The sequence below is a fragment of the Cornus florida genome, unplaced genomic scaffold (assembly GCF_030987335.1).
Source record: "Cornus florida cultivar Cherokee Brave unplaced genomic scaffold, ASM3098733v1 CherokeeBrave_3.0.0_Hap2_Chr01, whole genome shotgun sequence".
Taxonomy (NCBI): Eukaryota; Viridiplantae; Streptophyta; class Magnoliopsida; order Cornales; family Cornaceae; genus Cornus; species Cornus florida.
The window spans coordinates 108,893,457-108,912,275 of NW_026775571.1; the positions used below are offsets into that span (position 1 = coordinate 108,893,457).

The 18,819-nt window shown below is 34.2% G+C and overlaps 1 protein-coding gene and 2 pseudogenes across 2 annotated transcripts; 2 read left to right on the forward strand and 1 right to left on the reverse strand.

Annotated features, from left to right (window-relative positions):
• Window positions 1-5,575: 5,575 nt before the first annotated feature.
• LOC132314766 (tetrahydroberberine oxidase-like) lies at window positions 5,576-7,416 on the forward strand (annotated as a pseudogene).
• Window positions 7,417-11,177: 3,761 nt separating this feature from the next.
• On the reverse strand, window positions 11,178-11,283 carry LOC132284566 (small nucleolar RNA snoR100; annotated as a pseudogene).
• A 3,582-nt stretch (window positions 11,284-14,865) lies between these two features.
• Window positions 14,866-17,805, forward strand: LOC132314866 (uncharacterized). Of its 2 annotated transcripts, none has more exons than XR_009483551.1 (2): window positions 14,866-15,194; window positions 16,136-16,356. XR_009483551.1 is itself a non-coding variant. In XM_059813675.1 (2 exons), exon 2 carries the CDS (start codon window positions 16,831-16,833, stop codon window positions 17,599-17,601), a length of 771 nt encoding a protein of 256 aa, XP_059669658.1. In that variant the 5' UTR covers window positions 14,866-15,194; window positions 16,827-16,830; the 3' UTR covers window positions 17,602-17,805. The 2 variants fall into 2 exon arrangements, 1 of the variants encoding a protein (XP_059669658.1); XM_059813675.1 differs by lacking the exon at window positions 16,136-16,356 and adding an exon at window positions 16,827-17,805.
• Window positions 17,806-18,819: the final 1,014 nt, after the last annotated feature.

Sequence of the window (18,819 nt, forward strand, 5' to 3'; positions counted from 1 at the left end):
TATATATATACAGAATTCATAGAAACTTCCATATGCACTTAGGGCCGGGTGACAGTGAAGACTAGGAGTGTGAAAGAAAACCGTTAACCCGAAAAATCAAACCAGACCGGACTGAATCGGGCGATCTGGGCCTGTTCCATAGCGGTCCGGTCCGGTCACGGTTCTAAAATAATGGAACCGTGAATTTTTTGTTCGGTCCTGAATTAGGGTCTTACAGGACCGGACCAGTCCAGATCGAACCGTTATAATATGTGTGTGTGTGTGTGTGTGTGTGTGTGTATATATATATATATATATTTACCACTTTTTTGTGCATAGAGATGCCCTTTTTTTGTGTAGTATAAAAAGTGGTACATGATGAAATGGTCTGCGCGCACAAAAAAATGGTACATGCGTGCACATAAAGTGGTATATATGTGCATAAAAGTAGTACCTCTATGTTCAAGATAAAAGTGATTCGTGGGTAGTTTGGACAAATGAATAGTATTTCTCCATTTTCAGCATTTTGATGAACTTCATTTTTTTTAAAGTTAATGACTTTGACTCCATCAAATAGTAAATATGAAACCATAAGTCCATGATTTTAATTTTATTAGAAGCAAGTTGAATGGCACGCAGTGGAAGCAAAACATGGTTTTATTACAACTGAACCCTTTAACGTTCTCTCTCTCTCTCTCTCTCTCTCTCTCCACAGGAAGGAAGAATTTCAATTATGAAGACGTGGATATTAATTTTCTTCATTTTATTTTCCTTACGGAAATTAATCCAATGAATGAACTTTATGAACTTAGATTGCAACCAAAAAAAAAAAAAAAAAACTTAGATTGCTGATATTTACTGTTTAATTAATTATTTTATTTTTAATATTATTATTGGTGAATCTCTCTCCTTACTGGCTGTTGATAAAACATTAATACTTTCATTACATATTCTTCTCTATCAAATAGTTGAATGATCGTTGAATGGTCAGATGAGAAATTTTCTACAATGGCATGAAATGTCAATATTTCGTTAGGGATTATATTAACAATTAAATGAACCTCTCTGGCTTCTTGTGGAGAAAACTCCAAACAACTTAAGACAATCTTGAAGGTTACTCCTAGGACTATGAATGACAATACAAGGCTCAACTTGGAAAAATTAACCGATAAGATCTTTCGGGATGACCATGTCTCACTCGCTTATTTATTTTCAAGCACCAAAAATTAGACCAGAAAAAATTTTAGTCGGAGAAAAATTTCTATGACTAGCAGCTTCCTTGAAGTCGAATGATGTGACCGACATTGTGTAAGAAACTTGCTCTTCATTTGTGAATCAAAAACCAATATGTACTTGCCTTCTCATTTTAGTCCCTAAATAAGTTGCACTTATGGTTTCAATTTAGATCACGTGATCATACATACCATTGTGCCAATTAATTCAAAAGAGATACTCCCCCTGTTTCCCTTTTTTTTTTTCGTTTTTTTTTTTTTTTTATGACAAAAATATTAAAAATTAGTAGTAAGAGGAGAAGATATAAGACTAAAACACATACTTCCGGACACGAAAAACAACCAACATTGTATAAAGCATTCCACCTTTGTCATCACGGGGATGAGGAGATAGAATATCTTTGACTCATCATGTGTTTTCGGATGCTTTCAGTTGTGATTGAGAATTTTGAATCTCCCCAATAATGTTTCGTTGGAGATTCTCAATGACTAATGGTTTTTTTTTGGTAATGTTATGTTCTTTATTTTTGCCAGGAAAATAAAACAGAAGAATGTTAGTAAGCGAAGAAATATCCAGAGATATTGTATATGTTTTTTCGTGAAGTTATTAGTTATTGTCTGTTTTAATTAATTACCAAAAAAAGTTATGGTCTGTTTATATTTTTGTGCAGTTATTACAGTATCCACTCTCCAATCTGCATAAATAAATAAATAAATGATTTAAGTCGATTAGTGTTGATTATTAAAATTAATTGTATAACGACATTAAAAGAAAATGTAACAAATAATAAAATAAATAAATAAATGTTAGAAATAATAACATAAATTTTATTTTATACGAATTGACATTATCACAATAACTATGGAAGAAATAAACTAATTAAATATAATTAATCAAACATCACAAATTTATCACAAATTAATACAAAAATTATAATTCAAATAATCAACTATGTTTTATCTAAAAATAAATAAAAAATTACTTATTTTCCCATCTTTTCTTGAGAACCTACAAATGCACAAGTATAATTTATTAAAATTTAAAATTTAAAATTTAAATTATATTAGATTAAAATATCACATAATACATTTATCCACATGCTTAAATCCTAAAAGTGTTCTCGACTTATCTGATCGTCTATAAACTTTTTTTTCGGTAAATCAAAGATAAACTTCAAAAAACATAACAATATAAAATAAATATTTATAATCAAAGATAAACTTCAAAAAACATAACAATATAAAATAAATATTTATAAATATTTACCATTACAAACAAAATTTAAAAGATCTTTAAAAAATAAAAATAAAAATATCTACAGAGATCTATAAGAACCTATACATATTTCACAAAGTGTGTGTATATATACTCCATTACGTAATTAACTATATCGAATTTAGTATAAAAAAAAAATATTTGTATTTGAGAAAAAAATAGAATTAGAATTGCATTAGAAAATCAAAACGGTTGGGTTGGTCACTGACAGACATTTAAAACACGTATTAAACGTTAATAACATGTATCAAAACGTTTAAAATCATTTAATATTTGCCTATTTTACTGTATTATTAAAATATGAATTACAAACGGAAATATTTTTTAAAAATTCATACGTTACTCATATAGTTCGCTTATCATTTGTGAATTTACTAACTAGGAGCACCTACTTATCAATGATGCTCCTTCTCATCGATAAGTAAGTAAATATTATACCGTCAAATGTCATACTTAAGTAATAAATTAAGTGAGAAACAACAACAATTACGAAATTAACGGTTAATCTAATGGAGACAGTGAGCTGTAATTTTGCATTAAACTATTAAGTCATTAAATCACTCAAGTTTGGTAAAAATGTAAAGAGTTGAAGAAAGCCCTAATAAAAATATAATTTATAATTAAACATATCGAATATAAATTTAGTCGAATTTGACCAGCTAGTTAATTAGCTCTTGGATTGTGTGGAAAGGCCTTTCCACCATGCACACTTTGAACTCTGCATTCTGACAAAATTTTACTCACCGTGAAAGTTCAGCATCAACAATTTGGAGGCACGTATTTGCTTGGATTGTACACAAAAACCATTGACAATTCATAATTTTTAAATTTATTGTCATTGACCACATGGCACAAATACCAGGTTAATTCAATGAATGTCCTTGGCAAGCACTCAAAATCTACAACTTTCAAAAGGAAAAATAAATAAATAAAAGGAAAGAAAATAATTTTATTGTCCTATGTACATTCATGAATTTGTTGGGGAAGAAGTCGGAATAGGCAACTGAACACTAAAATTAAACTTTGAATGTACTACGTATTTAAGAGCGAAGAAAATGCATACCCTTCCGGACAAACTTTAATTTGAAAGTACATATTTAGAAAGTTTTAATAATATCCCTATGCATTTGATATGTTACCGTATGACACTGTTTTTTTGAAACAATGAAATGAACCTTTACTAACATCCAGAAGTTTTCACAAAACTCTCTGACCCTTCAATCATTACACGGAGCTATTAAACAAAATAGAAATTCTATATTTTATTTTTTCATACTTTTCTGATTGCTCAACCTAATTTTTATCACTCATAAGTGTTGCGATCCTAGAGAAAAAATTTTAAGAGTCTAATCAAGTTATTCTTTTTTGAATTTAAATTGATGTCGACTTTGAATTCCAACTGTTTGTTCTATTCTTGTCATCTTAAAATTTAATAATTTTATCATTCTTACGAAGTTAAAATAATGAGACAATGATATTTTTTTTGATGAAATATTATATTTTACTCATGTATTTCAAAAGTATATCAAAGAATTTTTTCATATATATATGGGAAAGAAATGTCAATAGCCTTACCATTGACTTATATTTATTTAATTCAATTTTATACTACTTCAAACTTTTGTAGTCCACAGTGAAAATTCAACTTAAGCATTAATAATGATATTTAACGACGAGATACTTGCTTCAATTTATGCAGGTTTGAATAAAAAGATGAATGGGACATTTACCATAAAGATAAGGAAAAATGCTGTCACTGACTTTATTTACTTATCTTTTACCAAGTCATTAATATAGAAATCTTTTTATTTATAGAAACTTCTATACATATTTTTCAATAGAGCCGTGTGGCGAATGAATTTTCTTGTTCCGAGATTACTACTACTCTATAAATAGGCTAAACAGCGACCAATATGGCCAAATATCCACCTCAGAATTGGAACTCCCTAGAATATTCTATAATGGCCTGCAAAAGCCCATTTAGTCACAGAATGATTCTACGGGCTTCAACTGCATAATGGGCTCACGATATCCTTCAATATTGGTCTATTCAGGCCAGTTCAGGTTTAGCACAACAAACTCAGCACGGTTCGACCCAAACTCGTTTTGTGTTTGCGATCAATATGGAAAAGATAATTCTATAATTCTTGCCCATAAAAGTTTTATCCTCTTTAATTTTTTTTTTTTTATTATTATTATTTTTTGCCGGTATCGTCTTTGATTTATTTATCTATAACAATCTAAAATTTAATGTGACAAAATGAAAAAGAAACTCAAATTTTCATACTCCATCCAATGTTATCACATTACATGCACATGTATATTTATATATTTCTATAAACATTTTATACTTAAATCATCTTAAATTTTATATTTTAATCTTTTCCTTCTAACGTCATTATCCAATTGAACATAAAAATCACCAAAGCCAATGACCTAGTGATGCCTTGTAATGATTGGCTAACCTTTGTCACAGTGAATTCGGGTCTAAACTACCGTCCTCAAGGTCTAAGGTTTGAGGTTGGTACCTAGAAAAGAAAAAATATATATATTCCTTGTAAAGTCATCATATGTTTAAATTTCAATATATGGCTGGCAGCAATTCCTTATCCAAGAATAAATGAAATCTAGAAAATAGTCCAAACTTTATTGTATCCAAAGGCCTTTCCTACACATTTTGAACTGCATCCTCTCGTGCTGAGATTTTTTTTCTTTTCTTTTCTTTTTCTTCTTTTGTTTTTTTTTTTTTTTTTTTCACCATGATATTTCAACATGAACAATTTGGAGGCTCATCTTTGCTTGTATTGTACACAAAACCATTGACAATTCCATGTTTGGATATGATGAAGCATGAGAAAATTTCCATATATGGGAAACAAATGTCAACAGCCATCATGACTATTGACATATTTATTAATTCAATTTTATACAACTTCTTCAAACTTTTTTAGCTTGGTAGATGGCATAGAAATTGAACCCCAATATCCACCTTCTTTTCGTCTCAAACGTGCTTTCCTTAAACTAGTATAAATAGCAACTCATCTCTTACACAAAATCATCAAAAAATAAATGAAGACTCCAAGTTTTTCATTGCTCTCACTTATTGTTTCTCTATTCTCAATTTCATGGGTAGTTTCAGCTGATTCCCATGAAGATTTTCTGCAATGTCTCTCTCTTCATTCTCAAAACTCCTCATCCATCTCCAAAGTCATCTACACTGCAAACAACTCTTCATATTCATCCATTTTGCAGTTCTCTATACAAAACTTGCGATTCAATTCATCTGAAACCCCTAAACCTCTAGTCATTGTCACACCAACCCATGAATCTCACATTCAAACAACCATATATTGTTCCAAAAATCATGGCATGCAGATAAGAGTCCGAAGTGGTGGACACGATTACGAGGGCCTTTCCTATGTTTCTCCAATCCCATTTGTCGTAATTGATCTGATAAACCTCAATTCAATCAATGTGGACATTGAGAGCAACACTGCATGGGTTGAAGCTGGTGCAACCGTTGGCGAACTTTACTATAGAATTGCTGAGAAAAGCAAAACACTTGCCTTCCCTGCAGCTTTTTTCCATACTGTGGGTGTTGGTGGACTCTTAAGTGGTGGAGGGTACGGCATGTTGTTGCGTAAACATGGCTTGGCTGCAGACCAAGTCATTGATGCTCGTATAATCGATGTCAATGGCAGAATTCTCGACAGAGAATCGATGGGGGAGGACCTCTTTTGGGCCATCAGAGGAGGCGGGGGTGCTAGTTTTGGTGTCATTCTTGCATGGAACATAAATTTGGTTTCTGTTCCATCAACTGTGACTGTTTCCGCAGCCCCCAGGACATTGGAACAAAATGCAACCAAGCTTGTCCATAGGTGGCAATCCATTGCACACAAGTTTGATGAAAACCTATTGGTCAGAGTCCATATAACAAGAGTGAACACTACCTATCAAGGCCAAAACAGAACAACAGTACAAGCTTCATTCGACTCATTGTACCTTGGTGGAGCTGATGAACTCATTCAATTGATGCAAGAAAGCTTCCCTGAGCTGGGATTGGTGAAACAAGACTGTATCGAAATGAGCTGGATCGAATCAACCCTATACTTTGCTGGTTTCTCAAGTGGAGAGTCCCTTGATGTTCTGTTAGACAGGAGTAATCCGTTAAGAGGATACTTCAAAGGAAAATCAGACTATGTGAAGGAGCCAATTTCGGAAAAAGGGCTCGAAGGGATTTGGGAAAGGTTTTATGAAGAAGAAGCCGCGTTGGCTCAGCTGTTCTTGATCCCATATGGTGGAAGAATGGATGAAATTTCTGAATCTGCAATTCCTTTCCCACATAGAGCTGGGAATTTATACAAATTTATGCAAGTGGTGAATTGGGTTGAGGAGGGGACAGAGGCTTCTGAGAGGCATGTGAGTTGGAGCAGAAGGCTTTATAGGTACCTGACTCCTTATGTTTCCAAGAATCCAAGAAGTGCATATATCAACTACAGAGATCTTGACATAGGAGTGAATAATAAAGGCAACACAAGCTATACACAAGCAAGCATTTGGGGTATCAAGTATTTCAAGGGTAACTTCAATAGATTGGTACATGTGAAGACCATGGTTGATCCTGCTAATTTCTTTAGAAATGAACAGAGCATTCCAGCTTTGTCATCATGGGGGAAGAAGAAGAAGTGAGGTGTTTATATATATACACTTGGGCAAAATATGATATAATTAGTATAAAAATTGATTTTTTTTTTGTTAACATAAATAAAGTGGTCCTTAGTATAAGAATTATGTTCATTTTTTTTTTTTTTTTTTTCCTTTCTTTCGTTTCGGTAAATAAAGTTCATGTTGCTGTTATTATTGTCTTGCCTAATACTTAAAAAGTTTACTTTCTTATAACTCTCTCTCTCTCTCTCTCTCTCTCTCTCTCTCTCTCTCTCTAAAATAAAAGAAGACGGTCTGGCAAACGAAAGTTGCATAAATGAAGAAATCAATGTTAAAATAAATTCCAGGTTTTTATTTTAATGAATCCGATGGTGTATGAAATTTTAGAAAGTTTCATGAATATCTTGAATTAGGAAAAAAATGGAGAAATTAAATGTGTTAAATGGAGAATAGGAAATATTCTGATATTGCACTTCCGAATATTTGCTCTTGCATTAAAAATAAACAAAACATTATGAAATTAACTAGCGATGGGCTCTGATAGTTTGGGGTTTGCTACATGAAATTAACTAATGATGTGCTCTTAGAGCATACGGGCGCAAGTTGTTTTAGAGGGATAGTGCGTTAAGTGTAGAGAGAGTGAGAGGAACAGTATAGAGAAACAAGTGGAGTGTTTTTTATGTGGGCCCTACAATGACTATCCATTGGGTTGTCTACCGATGGAGTGGGCTTTGGAGAATACGCTACAATTTTTTCTTTTTGTTTAATTGGTTGTAACTGCTGTCTTGTATCTATTGGGTTGTCTTCAAATTTTTTATTTTATTTTTAAATTAAATTAATAAAATAATAAGTAGAGAATGAGATAATTAGATTCCATACTATAGAACATATGGATAAAAAAAATAAAATATCACATCATCACTTTTTAACTTATGTGACACGTTACTTTTTAAAAAGTAGATAGATAAGTTTATATTTTTATACCACTTGCTCTTATAGGGCTACTTGGGCTTTAGTTTTGGGCTGGGTCCCAGGCTTTTAGCATCAATAATTGCTAGTTCACTTATAAGGAAAAGGGGAAGAAGTTTCTAATCATCTCGTGTGTACCTTTGGCCTTTTCGGTTTTTTTAAAAAAAATTTCCAAAAATAATAATAATGGTAAGGGAGGTTGATATTTGCGCTCAATCTACCTCCTTATTTTAATTAATATAAGGATTAAAATCATAAAATCCTTACTATTTATAAATTTTAATATAAAACTCAACCTGTTTTACAAAATTTTTATACTTTTAAAAAGTGATTACATTGTCCCAAAATTGGTGTGTGACATTAACCAAATTATGAAATGATAAATTAAATCTTATTATTTAATGTTAAATTAAAAACTAAAATTTATTTTTAAAAATTTACAAAACTGCCATCTAATCTTCTTCTTCATCCCCCCCCCCCCCCCCCTCTCTCTCTCTCTCTCTCTCTCTCTCATCCCTATCTTTCTCTCTCAAACATATTTTTGTTATTTTAAAAAATATTTTTTAGATTTTAATTAACAATAAATAATAAAGTTAAATTTGTCATTTCATAACCAAATTAACGAGTCAGATAGGAATATTGGAGCAATGTGATCACTTTTTAAAAGTGTAATTTTTTTTTTAAATATGTTAGAATTTTATAATCAAAATTTAAAAATAGTAAGAGTTTTATGATCAAAATTTAAAAATAGTGGGAGTTTTATATTTTAACCCTAAATATAATGACCAAATTAGACTATTAATATTCTTTTGTCAATTAAAGTTCTGTTCTTTGTTTTCTTATGTTTTTGTTTAATTGGAAATTCTCTCTCCTTCCTAAAACTGAACTTCTTCTTTAATTGGAAATACTATGCTTCTCTCAAATCGAATCATAATCTCCATTCCGAGATCTGGAAGAATGACCACCCCCGTGGCACCACCAAGAGGTGGTGCACGGCAAAGTCCGATAGAATCTCACCGAAAAATCAAAACAAACGAAGGGAGTGAATCGCCTTTGTGGTGTGTGTTTTCAAGTCCGCACTGAAGAAATATCTTTTTATATATAGATATAGAGAGAGCATTCACTGATTAGAGGAAACAGAACGTGTGATGATTTTTATTTTATTTTTAATTAAAAATAGAAAAAGCAGATTTACTCCTCTGATAGGTTTCCATGTTTAATTCATCAATGGCGGTAGAAATTTTGCTTTGAAATCAATTACACATTCCCTTTTAAGGTGAGGGAGATAGTTTTCATAATCAGGGAAAAATTCTCTACTATTGTAATATCTCTACATATATAGTGAATCTCTTCTCTTATGTTGTGGTTTGAATTATTGTTTTTCTTTCTTTTTTTTTGCTTCCGTTGTGCCCCAACAACCGGTATCAGAGCCAAATGTAAAGGAGATCCAGAAAATACAAGAAGTCTCAACATGTGCTACAACGGGCTTCAGTTGTAGGTGGAGTCAATCGGCTTGGTTACATGGCATGGAGCTTGAGTAGTCAAGGTGGAGTCTTGGGGTTTGACTGATTGAGCAACGTATGAGTTCTACAATAAGATCGAGAAGATTAAAGTTGCAGAGAATTGTCCAAATTCAATTGCCATATGAGAAGCCATTATTGACGTAATGGAACTTGAGCCAAGGTGGAAATTGTTAGGAATTATGTCTCAAATTCCCATTATTATTAGCTTCTATTTTATAGTGTATTTTTATGGTAATTTCTTATAGAGACGTGAATTGGGCTCTAAAAAATTGTAATCCTTGTCCACAAAGGAATTGGGTATGTGACTCTATAAATAAACACTTAGGCTATTGTTGAGAGTTATGAGTTAAAAGGATGTAACCTCGTGAGAGAGTACGTTGATGATAGGGGTTAGTTACAGGTTTGGTAAAGTGAATACTGATGGCGAGAAAGAGTCTCATGGAGTACACGGAGAACTCGGTCAAGAGTTTGTGTGTATGGTTCGGTGTTAAAATTCTCTACCATTGTAATATCTCTACATATATAGTGAATCTCTTCTCATCCGTTGATGTAACCCTAATTTTGGGTGAACCACGTATATATCTTGTGTTGTGGTTTGAATTGTTGTCTTTCTTTCTTTCTTTTGCTTCCGTTGTGCCCCAATAACTAGTATCAGAGCCAAAGGTGAAGGAGATCTAGAAAATAGAAGAAGTCTAAATATGTGCTACAACGGGCTTCAATTGTAGACCCGTTGTAGGTGAAGTCAATCAGCTTGGTTACATGACATGGAACTTAAGTAGTCAAGGTGGAGCCTTGGGGTTTTGACTGATTGAGCAACGTATAGTGGGGATAATCCGAGTTCTGCAATTAGATCGAGAAGATTGAAGTTGCAGAGAATTGTCCAGATTCAATTGTCATGAGAAGCGATTGATTGACGTAATGGAATTTGAGCCAAGGTGGATATTGTTAGGAATTATGTCTCAAATTCCCATTATTATTAGCTTCTATTTTAGAGTGTATTTTTATGATAATTTCTTATAAAGACGTGAATTGGGCTCTAAGAAATTATAATCCCTGTCCACAAAGGAATTGGGTATGTGACTCTATAAATAGACGCTTAGGCTATTGTTGAGAGTTATGAGTTGAGAGAGATGTAGCTTCGTGAAGAAGTACGTTGATGGTAGGAGTGAGTTATGGATTTGGTAGAGTGAACACTGATGGCAAGAAGGAGTCTCGTGGAGTACATGGAGAACTCGGTCAAGAGTTTATGTGCATGGTCCGGTGTTAAAATTCTTTATTATTGTAATATCTCTACATATATAGTGAATCTCTTCTCATCCATGGATGTAACCCTAATTTTGGGTGAACCATATATATATCTTGTGTTGTGGTTTGAATTGTTGTTTTTTTTTTCTTTCTTTGGCTTCCGCTATGCCCCAACAGATTTCAATTTCAAAATCAATTATATTCCCCTTGGTTTCGAATTCTGATTCTTGGAAAATGTTAGTCTTTTTTCTTTTTCTTTGATAAGTAAAATGTTTGAAAAATAATTTAAAAAGGGGGTCTAATCCAGGCCCCGAAATCAAAGCCTAGAGACATCAGAAGGAGCAGACACGATGAACCTTCATTCTCTTTGCACATTACCATGCTTCTTTCAAATAATGTTTGTCTCTTTACTATTACAATAGGTCCTCCATAGAAAGTTGTAGTAGTAACAGAACACATTTGACCTTTTTCAATCTTTGTGCATTAATTTTAATCATGCCTAAGAACCCATTTGTAATAACCATGAGTAATATAGATTAATATGCTGATGTGCATGGCTGATAATGGTGGGCTGGGTTGATTAATTTTCATTAATGATGGGTTGGGTTGCTTGATTTTTATTGTTGCATTTTGGTAAATGTTTATAAATTTTGAATTGGTTTAACATTTTTGAGTAGTATGTGGTAGTAGTACTATTTGGTTTGCTAATCTAGCATGCTGTCATTTCTTCTGAAAAGTGTGGAAAGTCGGTAACGAATTTAGTTAGAAAATGCAGTGTTTATTTTCTTAAAACCTGGTCATAATCCTCCTTACTGCTATCATGGTGTCAAAAGTTCACATATTTGGGATGTAAGATGTGCTAATAAAAGTTTGAAACAGAAAAAACTGAACATTGCAATTCAATATCTAAAGTACTACCATGGTGTCAGCATTCCACATACTTCATCATTCTTGGCAACGAAGTTGAACATTGCAATTCAACATAGTCATAATTTCTCTCTTTTATATTAATTAATGTTCCCATTGCTTCTTAGTCATCACTCCATTTTCATATTTAAGACTTCCAAATATATATATTGATTTTTTTATTTTAAAGTAAATCAAATAAGGGCACACATCTTTTCGTGTAACTGATCTCAAGGATCCAAATCATAAATACTTGAAAGAGCACTCACTAAACATTCAAGTAGATATTATTTAGGAAATATTAGAATAAGGTAGGAGGATAATTTTTTTTCTTTTCTTATTTGGGACTCATACACCCATGCCTCTACTAAGATTTGAACCCCTAACCTCTTTTTGGGAAGTAAGGGTTTAATTCCGTTGGACCATTAGCTTGTTGGTAGGTAGGAGGAAATAAATTAGTCATTAACCCAAAACCAAATAGATTGTAGACCTTGAATGTGTTTCCATACAAAGGATTAGCTCATTCAATTAACCCTTTTATATTTAGAGAATCTAAATCTCTAATTGCCATTATGATTGATTAAGCTAGACAGGCTATATTCTTGAGGTCTATACACTTTCATAATTGTAGCAGCTAAAATTGATGATTCAAACATACCAGGTTATAGAAAAGCTTGAAAATATATAGCAATCGAGCCACAAACAATGGACAAAGGCTTGGTGAACTTTACTGACAAGTTTAACTTTAACTAAAGAATTATATTCATATTTAATGAAATCAGGGAACTAATATGAGAAAAAACTCCACAATGTAAATCTACTTTAGGGATAATAATTGTCAGGGAGGTCATACCAGTCACTTTAGATAATTGGTCAGACATGACTAACGATATGAAAGATTGTATATGGTCTCTTCTAAAGATAATTGACCCTTTATTAATTTCTTATTTCTTTGCTAGTGTGATAGTCACAGTTACAAGTATGATTTATGTTCATGATTTTTATATTCTTTCTGTTAATTTTCTATAGGCACTACTGCTGAACCCCACTTTAATTTTTTTTTTTCTTTAATGCCTTTATACTTAGTTCTTGGAGATTTTTGTTCCTGTAATTTTACGTCAATTTAGTATTTGAATTGTATAATTTTGTAATTAATTTGAATTATTCTCTCATTTGTTTTCATGATTAGTATGGTAGAGCAAGGGCTTCGACTAAAGTCACTCCTTATACTAAGCTAATTGAAAATTTAGTAGGAATGTGAGTTGTTACATTGGAGTGAACCAAATTTAGTTGTTGCTGTTAGAGATATTGATTCAATAAACCCAAAGGAATGTGTGGAGGGTATTCCTATTGGAATCGATTTTGGAAAATCTGGTCAAAGGTTGTATATGACATTGATGTGACCCTGTATATGGCGAGCATAGAGTACTTTTACCTTTTAAAAGTTATGGGAGAAACAGTTGCATGGCCTGCCAAGTTCGTTAGAAGAACTTAGTCTCAAAGGTAATGGTTTTAATTTAATATAGATGTGTTAATTGATGCATTTATAATTGCATATAAATATATTTTTCATGTATAAGAGTTTGAAACTTTGTTGCATTTTCAGCTTCCTCTCCTTCAGCTTTTTCTTTTTGCCTACTTCTTTAAGGTTGGTTAATTTTTTCGTTAATGTGATAGAACTAAATGTAATTACTTGTTTTCTTTCTTTCTTCTTCTTTTTTTTTTTTTTTTTTGGACAGATTATGATTGGATGGTCAATTTGGCTGCCGCCAAGATTTTGTATTGACGAGTTGGGGCTAATATATGTTCAAAATTAATAGTTATGTTCTTATTTTGCAAAAGATAATGGCTTCCTTTGAAGCTAGTGGTTTAGTTTTTCATTTTTCGTTAACTTTATTATATTAGATGGATGGTGGTAGACATTGTACTTGACTTTATGTTTTTAGTTTAATAAGAAGTAACATAATGTATTTTGGTTATTCTCTTTGATGTATACATATTATGTTTTTATGTATGGTTATGTGATATGATGTGTGAATTATTTTTTCACATTGAAGACAAGCGTAATTTGTGATACTAATTAGCAGATATAATACAAGAATTTTTGTTTCCATTATAAAGAAAATGAATTCAAAAAATAAAATAAAATATTGAAGAAGGATTTTAATGATATGTAGTACATGATGTCAAAAATACAAAAAGCACGACATGTTGTGCCAGTCATTAAAGGCATGCATTAACAGCTTTATAGTGATGGTGTTAAAGTGCCATTAAAACACGACATGCTTTAAATGTCATGAAAGGCATGTATTAATGACTTGTAGCGCACAACGTTAAAAACGACACTACAGAAAGAGTCGTCAATGTTTGAAAGCAACGGTTATTTGACTATTTAACGACATGACACTTTAGCATTGACAACTTTTAATGCTCGTCTTGAATAATATAAACCTCTCACGGCTTATTCAATAAGAACATGTGTTTACATATCGTGAAAACCCTTTAATGACATTAGTCGCATGTCATAAAAAGCCTTTTTTTTTTTTTTTTTTTTTTTTTTTTGTAGTGTGTGTTTTCAAGTCCTTACATTCTTTTATGGTGATCCCTCTCTGAAGATATATCTTTTTATATATAGATACAGAGAGAGCATTCACTGATTAGCGACAACAAAACGTGTGATGATTTTTATTTTATTTTTAATTAAAAATAGAATAAACAAATTTACTCCTCTCATAGGTTTATGTTTAATTCATCAATGACGGTAGAAATTTTGCTTTGAAATTAATTACACACTCCCTTTTAAGGTGATGGAGAGAGTTTTCATAACTAGAGACACTCTTTGTTAGATTTGTGAAAGAGAGAGAACAAATGTTAAGGGAGAGAGAACATCTGTCACGAGAGGGGCTCTTTTGTCAATTTAATATAACAAAAATATGCATGGAGTGCTAGAGTATATTTTTGGATGTAATGTCTGTGTATTTATGTGCATAGGTGTATATATAATTGTGTGTATGTATATGTGTATTATGTTGTGTTATGGCTCAAATTTAAGCAAAAAGTTGAAGGAAAAAGAAAATAAAAGGTGGTGGGACCTACCATTAAACCAACTAAGGGCCAAGAGACCACAAATGGTCTCATTTCTCTCCTTCTCTCCCGTGCGCCTCTCTCTTCCCCTCTTCCTCTCTGTTTTTCTTTTCATTTTGATTTCCAAAACTTTGAAGCAAGATCTTGATCTCATTTCTTATCGAAATTGAGTGCCGTTTGAGGCAAAACGAAGCTCGTGTCAAGCTCTACACATCCATACAAGCGATTTCAAATTTAGTGCACTCCTTGGAGTTCGAATCTTAGGACCCATTTCTAGGGTTTGTGAAGAAAATTGGGGTTTTTGCTCAATTAGAGGTAAAGGTTTCTAATTCACACTTTTCTTGTACCTTAGTGAGTTATTCCTCTAGAATTTTGGCCAAACACGCTTGATTTAAGGTTGATTGCTTTAAAAATGATTTAATAGTGCATATAAAGATTTTATATATGTGTGTTTGTTGACTTATGTGATAAGCATGCTTAATTTTGATGGATTACTCCTTAAATGATTTAATTGTGTATGTGAAACATGTATCTATGTGTATTTGTTGGATTGTATGGAAATTGTGATAAATGGTTGATTTATCATGCTTATTATAATGCTAAATATTTAGTCGATTGTTGTGAGCATGTGTGGTAAATTGTGGTATTAAATTCCCCATTTTATGATATTGTCACGGCATGACAAATGTTAGAAATCCCTTATATTACAACATTGAAAGTATGTGGCATTCATGAATTCATCATTGGGGATTGCACGTATGGAAATGACTTTTGAAAAATGAAAGAATGGGGATTTTCGGGAAAGCTTTGTTGAAAAAGTTTTTTTTGAGAAACCCGGTCGCCGCGGGGGTACCAAAGGGCCGGAGGTTAATATAGCCTAGAGAGGACTAGGGAGTCGCCCTAGCGTGGTTGAACTAGCTGGGCCCCATAATGACGCCTCAGGGTTACCAAAGGTCAGGGACATTAGCCAATCCTCCTCTCGTGTCGCTGCGGGGTCACCAAAGGGCGGGTTATATTAACAGTTTGAAAAGTATGGTTGCTTTCTGATAAATGGGGAGTGACACGCATATCATAGCATTCATGGCATTTTACATATGATTGTTTGGAATTGGAATTTAATATGTGTTTCCCTCATTTTGCATGACCCCTCTTCCTATTGGCCTATGCTTTGTTTGGATTCACGGGGTACAAGAGGTACGTCTTAGGTACTCTCTACTGAGCTTTATGCTCACCCCATTTTATTTAACATTTTCCAGGAACCGGTAAGGAGGTAGTGGATGCCGATCTTCCACAAGCTTAAGGATGACTTGGAGCTCATTTTGTATCTTTTGTATATCTCCTATTTTTGTAAGGCCCCAAAAGTGTAGTAATGTGTATTTATTTTTCAAAACCATGGTTAGGTAATATAATTATGTTACTAGATGATATTTTGGATGTGAGTTTGATATTATGTAAACCTTATTGATGCATGGGGAGAGTAATACTAGTTTGAGGTATTATTGAGGTCATTTGATTATGTATTATCATCTACTATTGCCGTGAATTTGGAATTTGAGCCGTGACAGGTTAAAAATGCAATTAAACAGGTTATGATAGGCCTATTTTTAGGGGAGGTTATGCCGAATTTTTTTTGTTTAAAAAGTATTAGTTTTAAGACGTTACAAATTTGGTATCAGAGCAAAGGTTCGAAAACCTTTAGGACGACGGGTAGAGGCCTACTTAGGGTCACATGGAATGTTGTTTGTGTTGCTTACTGGACTACTTGCTACGTGGTATCTTATTTAAATGAGCATGCTTAACTGCCTATGTGCTTACTTGCTTACTTGTTTATGTTAAAATGTTTCTTGCATAGTCTTACATGCTAAGTGTTGTACGGTATTAATTCTTGTTGAGTCGTCCACAGTGGACCTTAGTGTCATGTTTCTGAATCGTTTTCTTATTTTATAGCACGATGTCACGGCGTGAGGAACCTAGAGAAGTTGGCCCTAGGCCAACAAGGGGCGATGTTGGTGAGAGCTCTAGCTCCAATCCGGCAGAGCCAGTTGATGAGAACATGCTTCTTAGGGACTTGATTCCCCCAAGAGCTGTTCCCCCAAGAAGAGAGAATGTTGAAACACCCGTACCCGTAGAAGTGGGTGAAGGTTCTGTGGCACTGGAGTTTAATCGTTTGTTGCAAAATGTCGTGAGAGCAACTATTGTTGCTCAGCCGCAGTTGGTACCACAACCTACAGTTCAAGTTGAGGAGACTCCAGCTCAGAAGCGTCTCAAGATCATAAAGGGGTTTTCTCAGCTGATGCCGGTTATATTTGAGGGCAGTGCGGATCCAATGGTAGCAGATGACTACTTGGATCAAGTTGAAACCCAACTAACTTCAATGGATGTGACAGAGGATCATCTAAAGATCATCCTAGCTACGTATAAGTTTGCTAAGGATGCCAAGGTTTGGTGGAAGTCGATCACCAACCAGTACAAGATTGAAGAGATGAGCTGGGACAGGTTCAAGGAACTGTTTTATGAGAAGTACTTTCCGCTTTCCAAAAGATGGGAGTTACAAGACCAGTTTCATAATCTTATTCAAGGGAACATGTCAGTGGCGGAGTATGAGAACAAGTTCACCTCACTCTCCCGTTTTGCTCCAGAAGTGGTGAGAGATGAAGCTAATAAGACTCGGAAGTTTGTCTCTGGTCTTAATGATCGAATGAGGCCGTTGATCACGGCATAGTTTATTAAGGTTTACTCTGAAGTAGTGGAAAGGGCTTTGATGCTGGAGGCTGACAATAGAGAGAAGGATGCAAGAAGAGAGCAATTGAAGCAAAAGAGGGGTGCAGGGCCATCCTCAGAGGGATCTTCTTGGAAAAGGAACAGGGGCAGTCCATCTCAGTTTCAGGGGCAACAGTCTACAAGATCTGCTCCTACCACTCCTATGCCAGCTGGGTCAGATAAGAGTGCAGTTGTTTGTTATCAGTGTCAGTAGCCTGGACATTACAAGTCTAGTTGCCCTATGAGATCGTCTTCAGTTTCGTCAGCTCCGAAGGCTTGTTATGGGTGTGGCCAGCAGGGTCACTTGATTCGTGATTGTCCAGGCTAGAGAGCAGGCACCATTAGTGGCAGAGGGTCACAGCAGAGGCCGTCACAATCGGCTACAGTTCAGTCAGGTTTCAGACCACCACCACCACAGCCTACTATGTCTTCACAGGGTTCACGATCAGTTAGGAGGGATACTCCTACTATGTCAGTGCAGCAGTCAGGTGTTCAGGTTGGCAGTCCTCAGGCACAGGTACCACAGGGACGTGTTTTTGCACTGGCACAGACCGATGTATCTTCTGGACCGTCAGTTCTTCAAGGTATATTTCCAGTGTTTGGTTGTTGGGCCCGTGTTTTGTTTGACTCTGGTGCATCTCATTCTTTCATTTCATCATCATTTGCACTTGCATCGGGGTTAGAGGTTAGTTTCATGGATCGGGCGTTATGTGTTGATACGCCAGTTGGGGTTTCAGTGTCATTAAGCCGAGTTGTGCGGGATTGCTCCATTGTGATAGCCGGGCGGACCTTTGTGTTTGACCTTATCCTCCTGGAGATGACTAGCTTTGATGTCATTCTCGAGATGGATTGGTTGGCTTCATTTCATGCCACGATCGACTGTTACAGAGGAAGGGTTATAGTTTGCACTCCCGAGGGAGACTGTTTCTTTTTCGTGGGAGATCGGAGTGATTCCCACATTTCATCGTTTTATGAAGTTCGTGGACGAAGTCATGGTGATTATTTCTTAGCTAGTCTTCTAGCCGAAGAAGATAATGTCGTGGGAGAAGTTTATCCGGCGATTGTTTGTGACTTCTTGGATGTTTTTCCAGAAGATTTGACAGAATTGCCTCCACACCGAGAAGTGGAGTTCACTATTGATTTGATGCATGGTACCGCGCCGATTTCTATGGCACCGTAT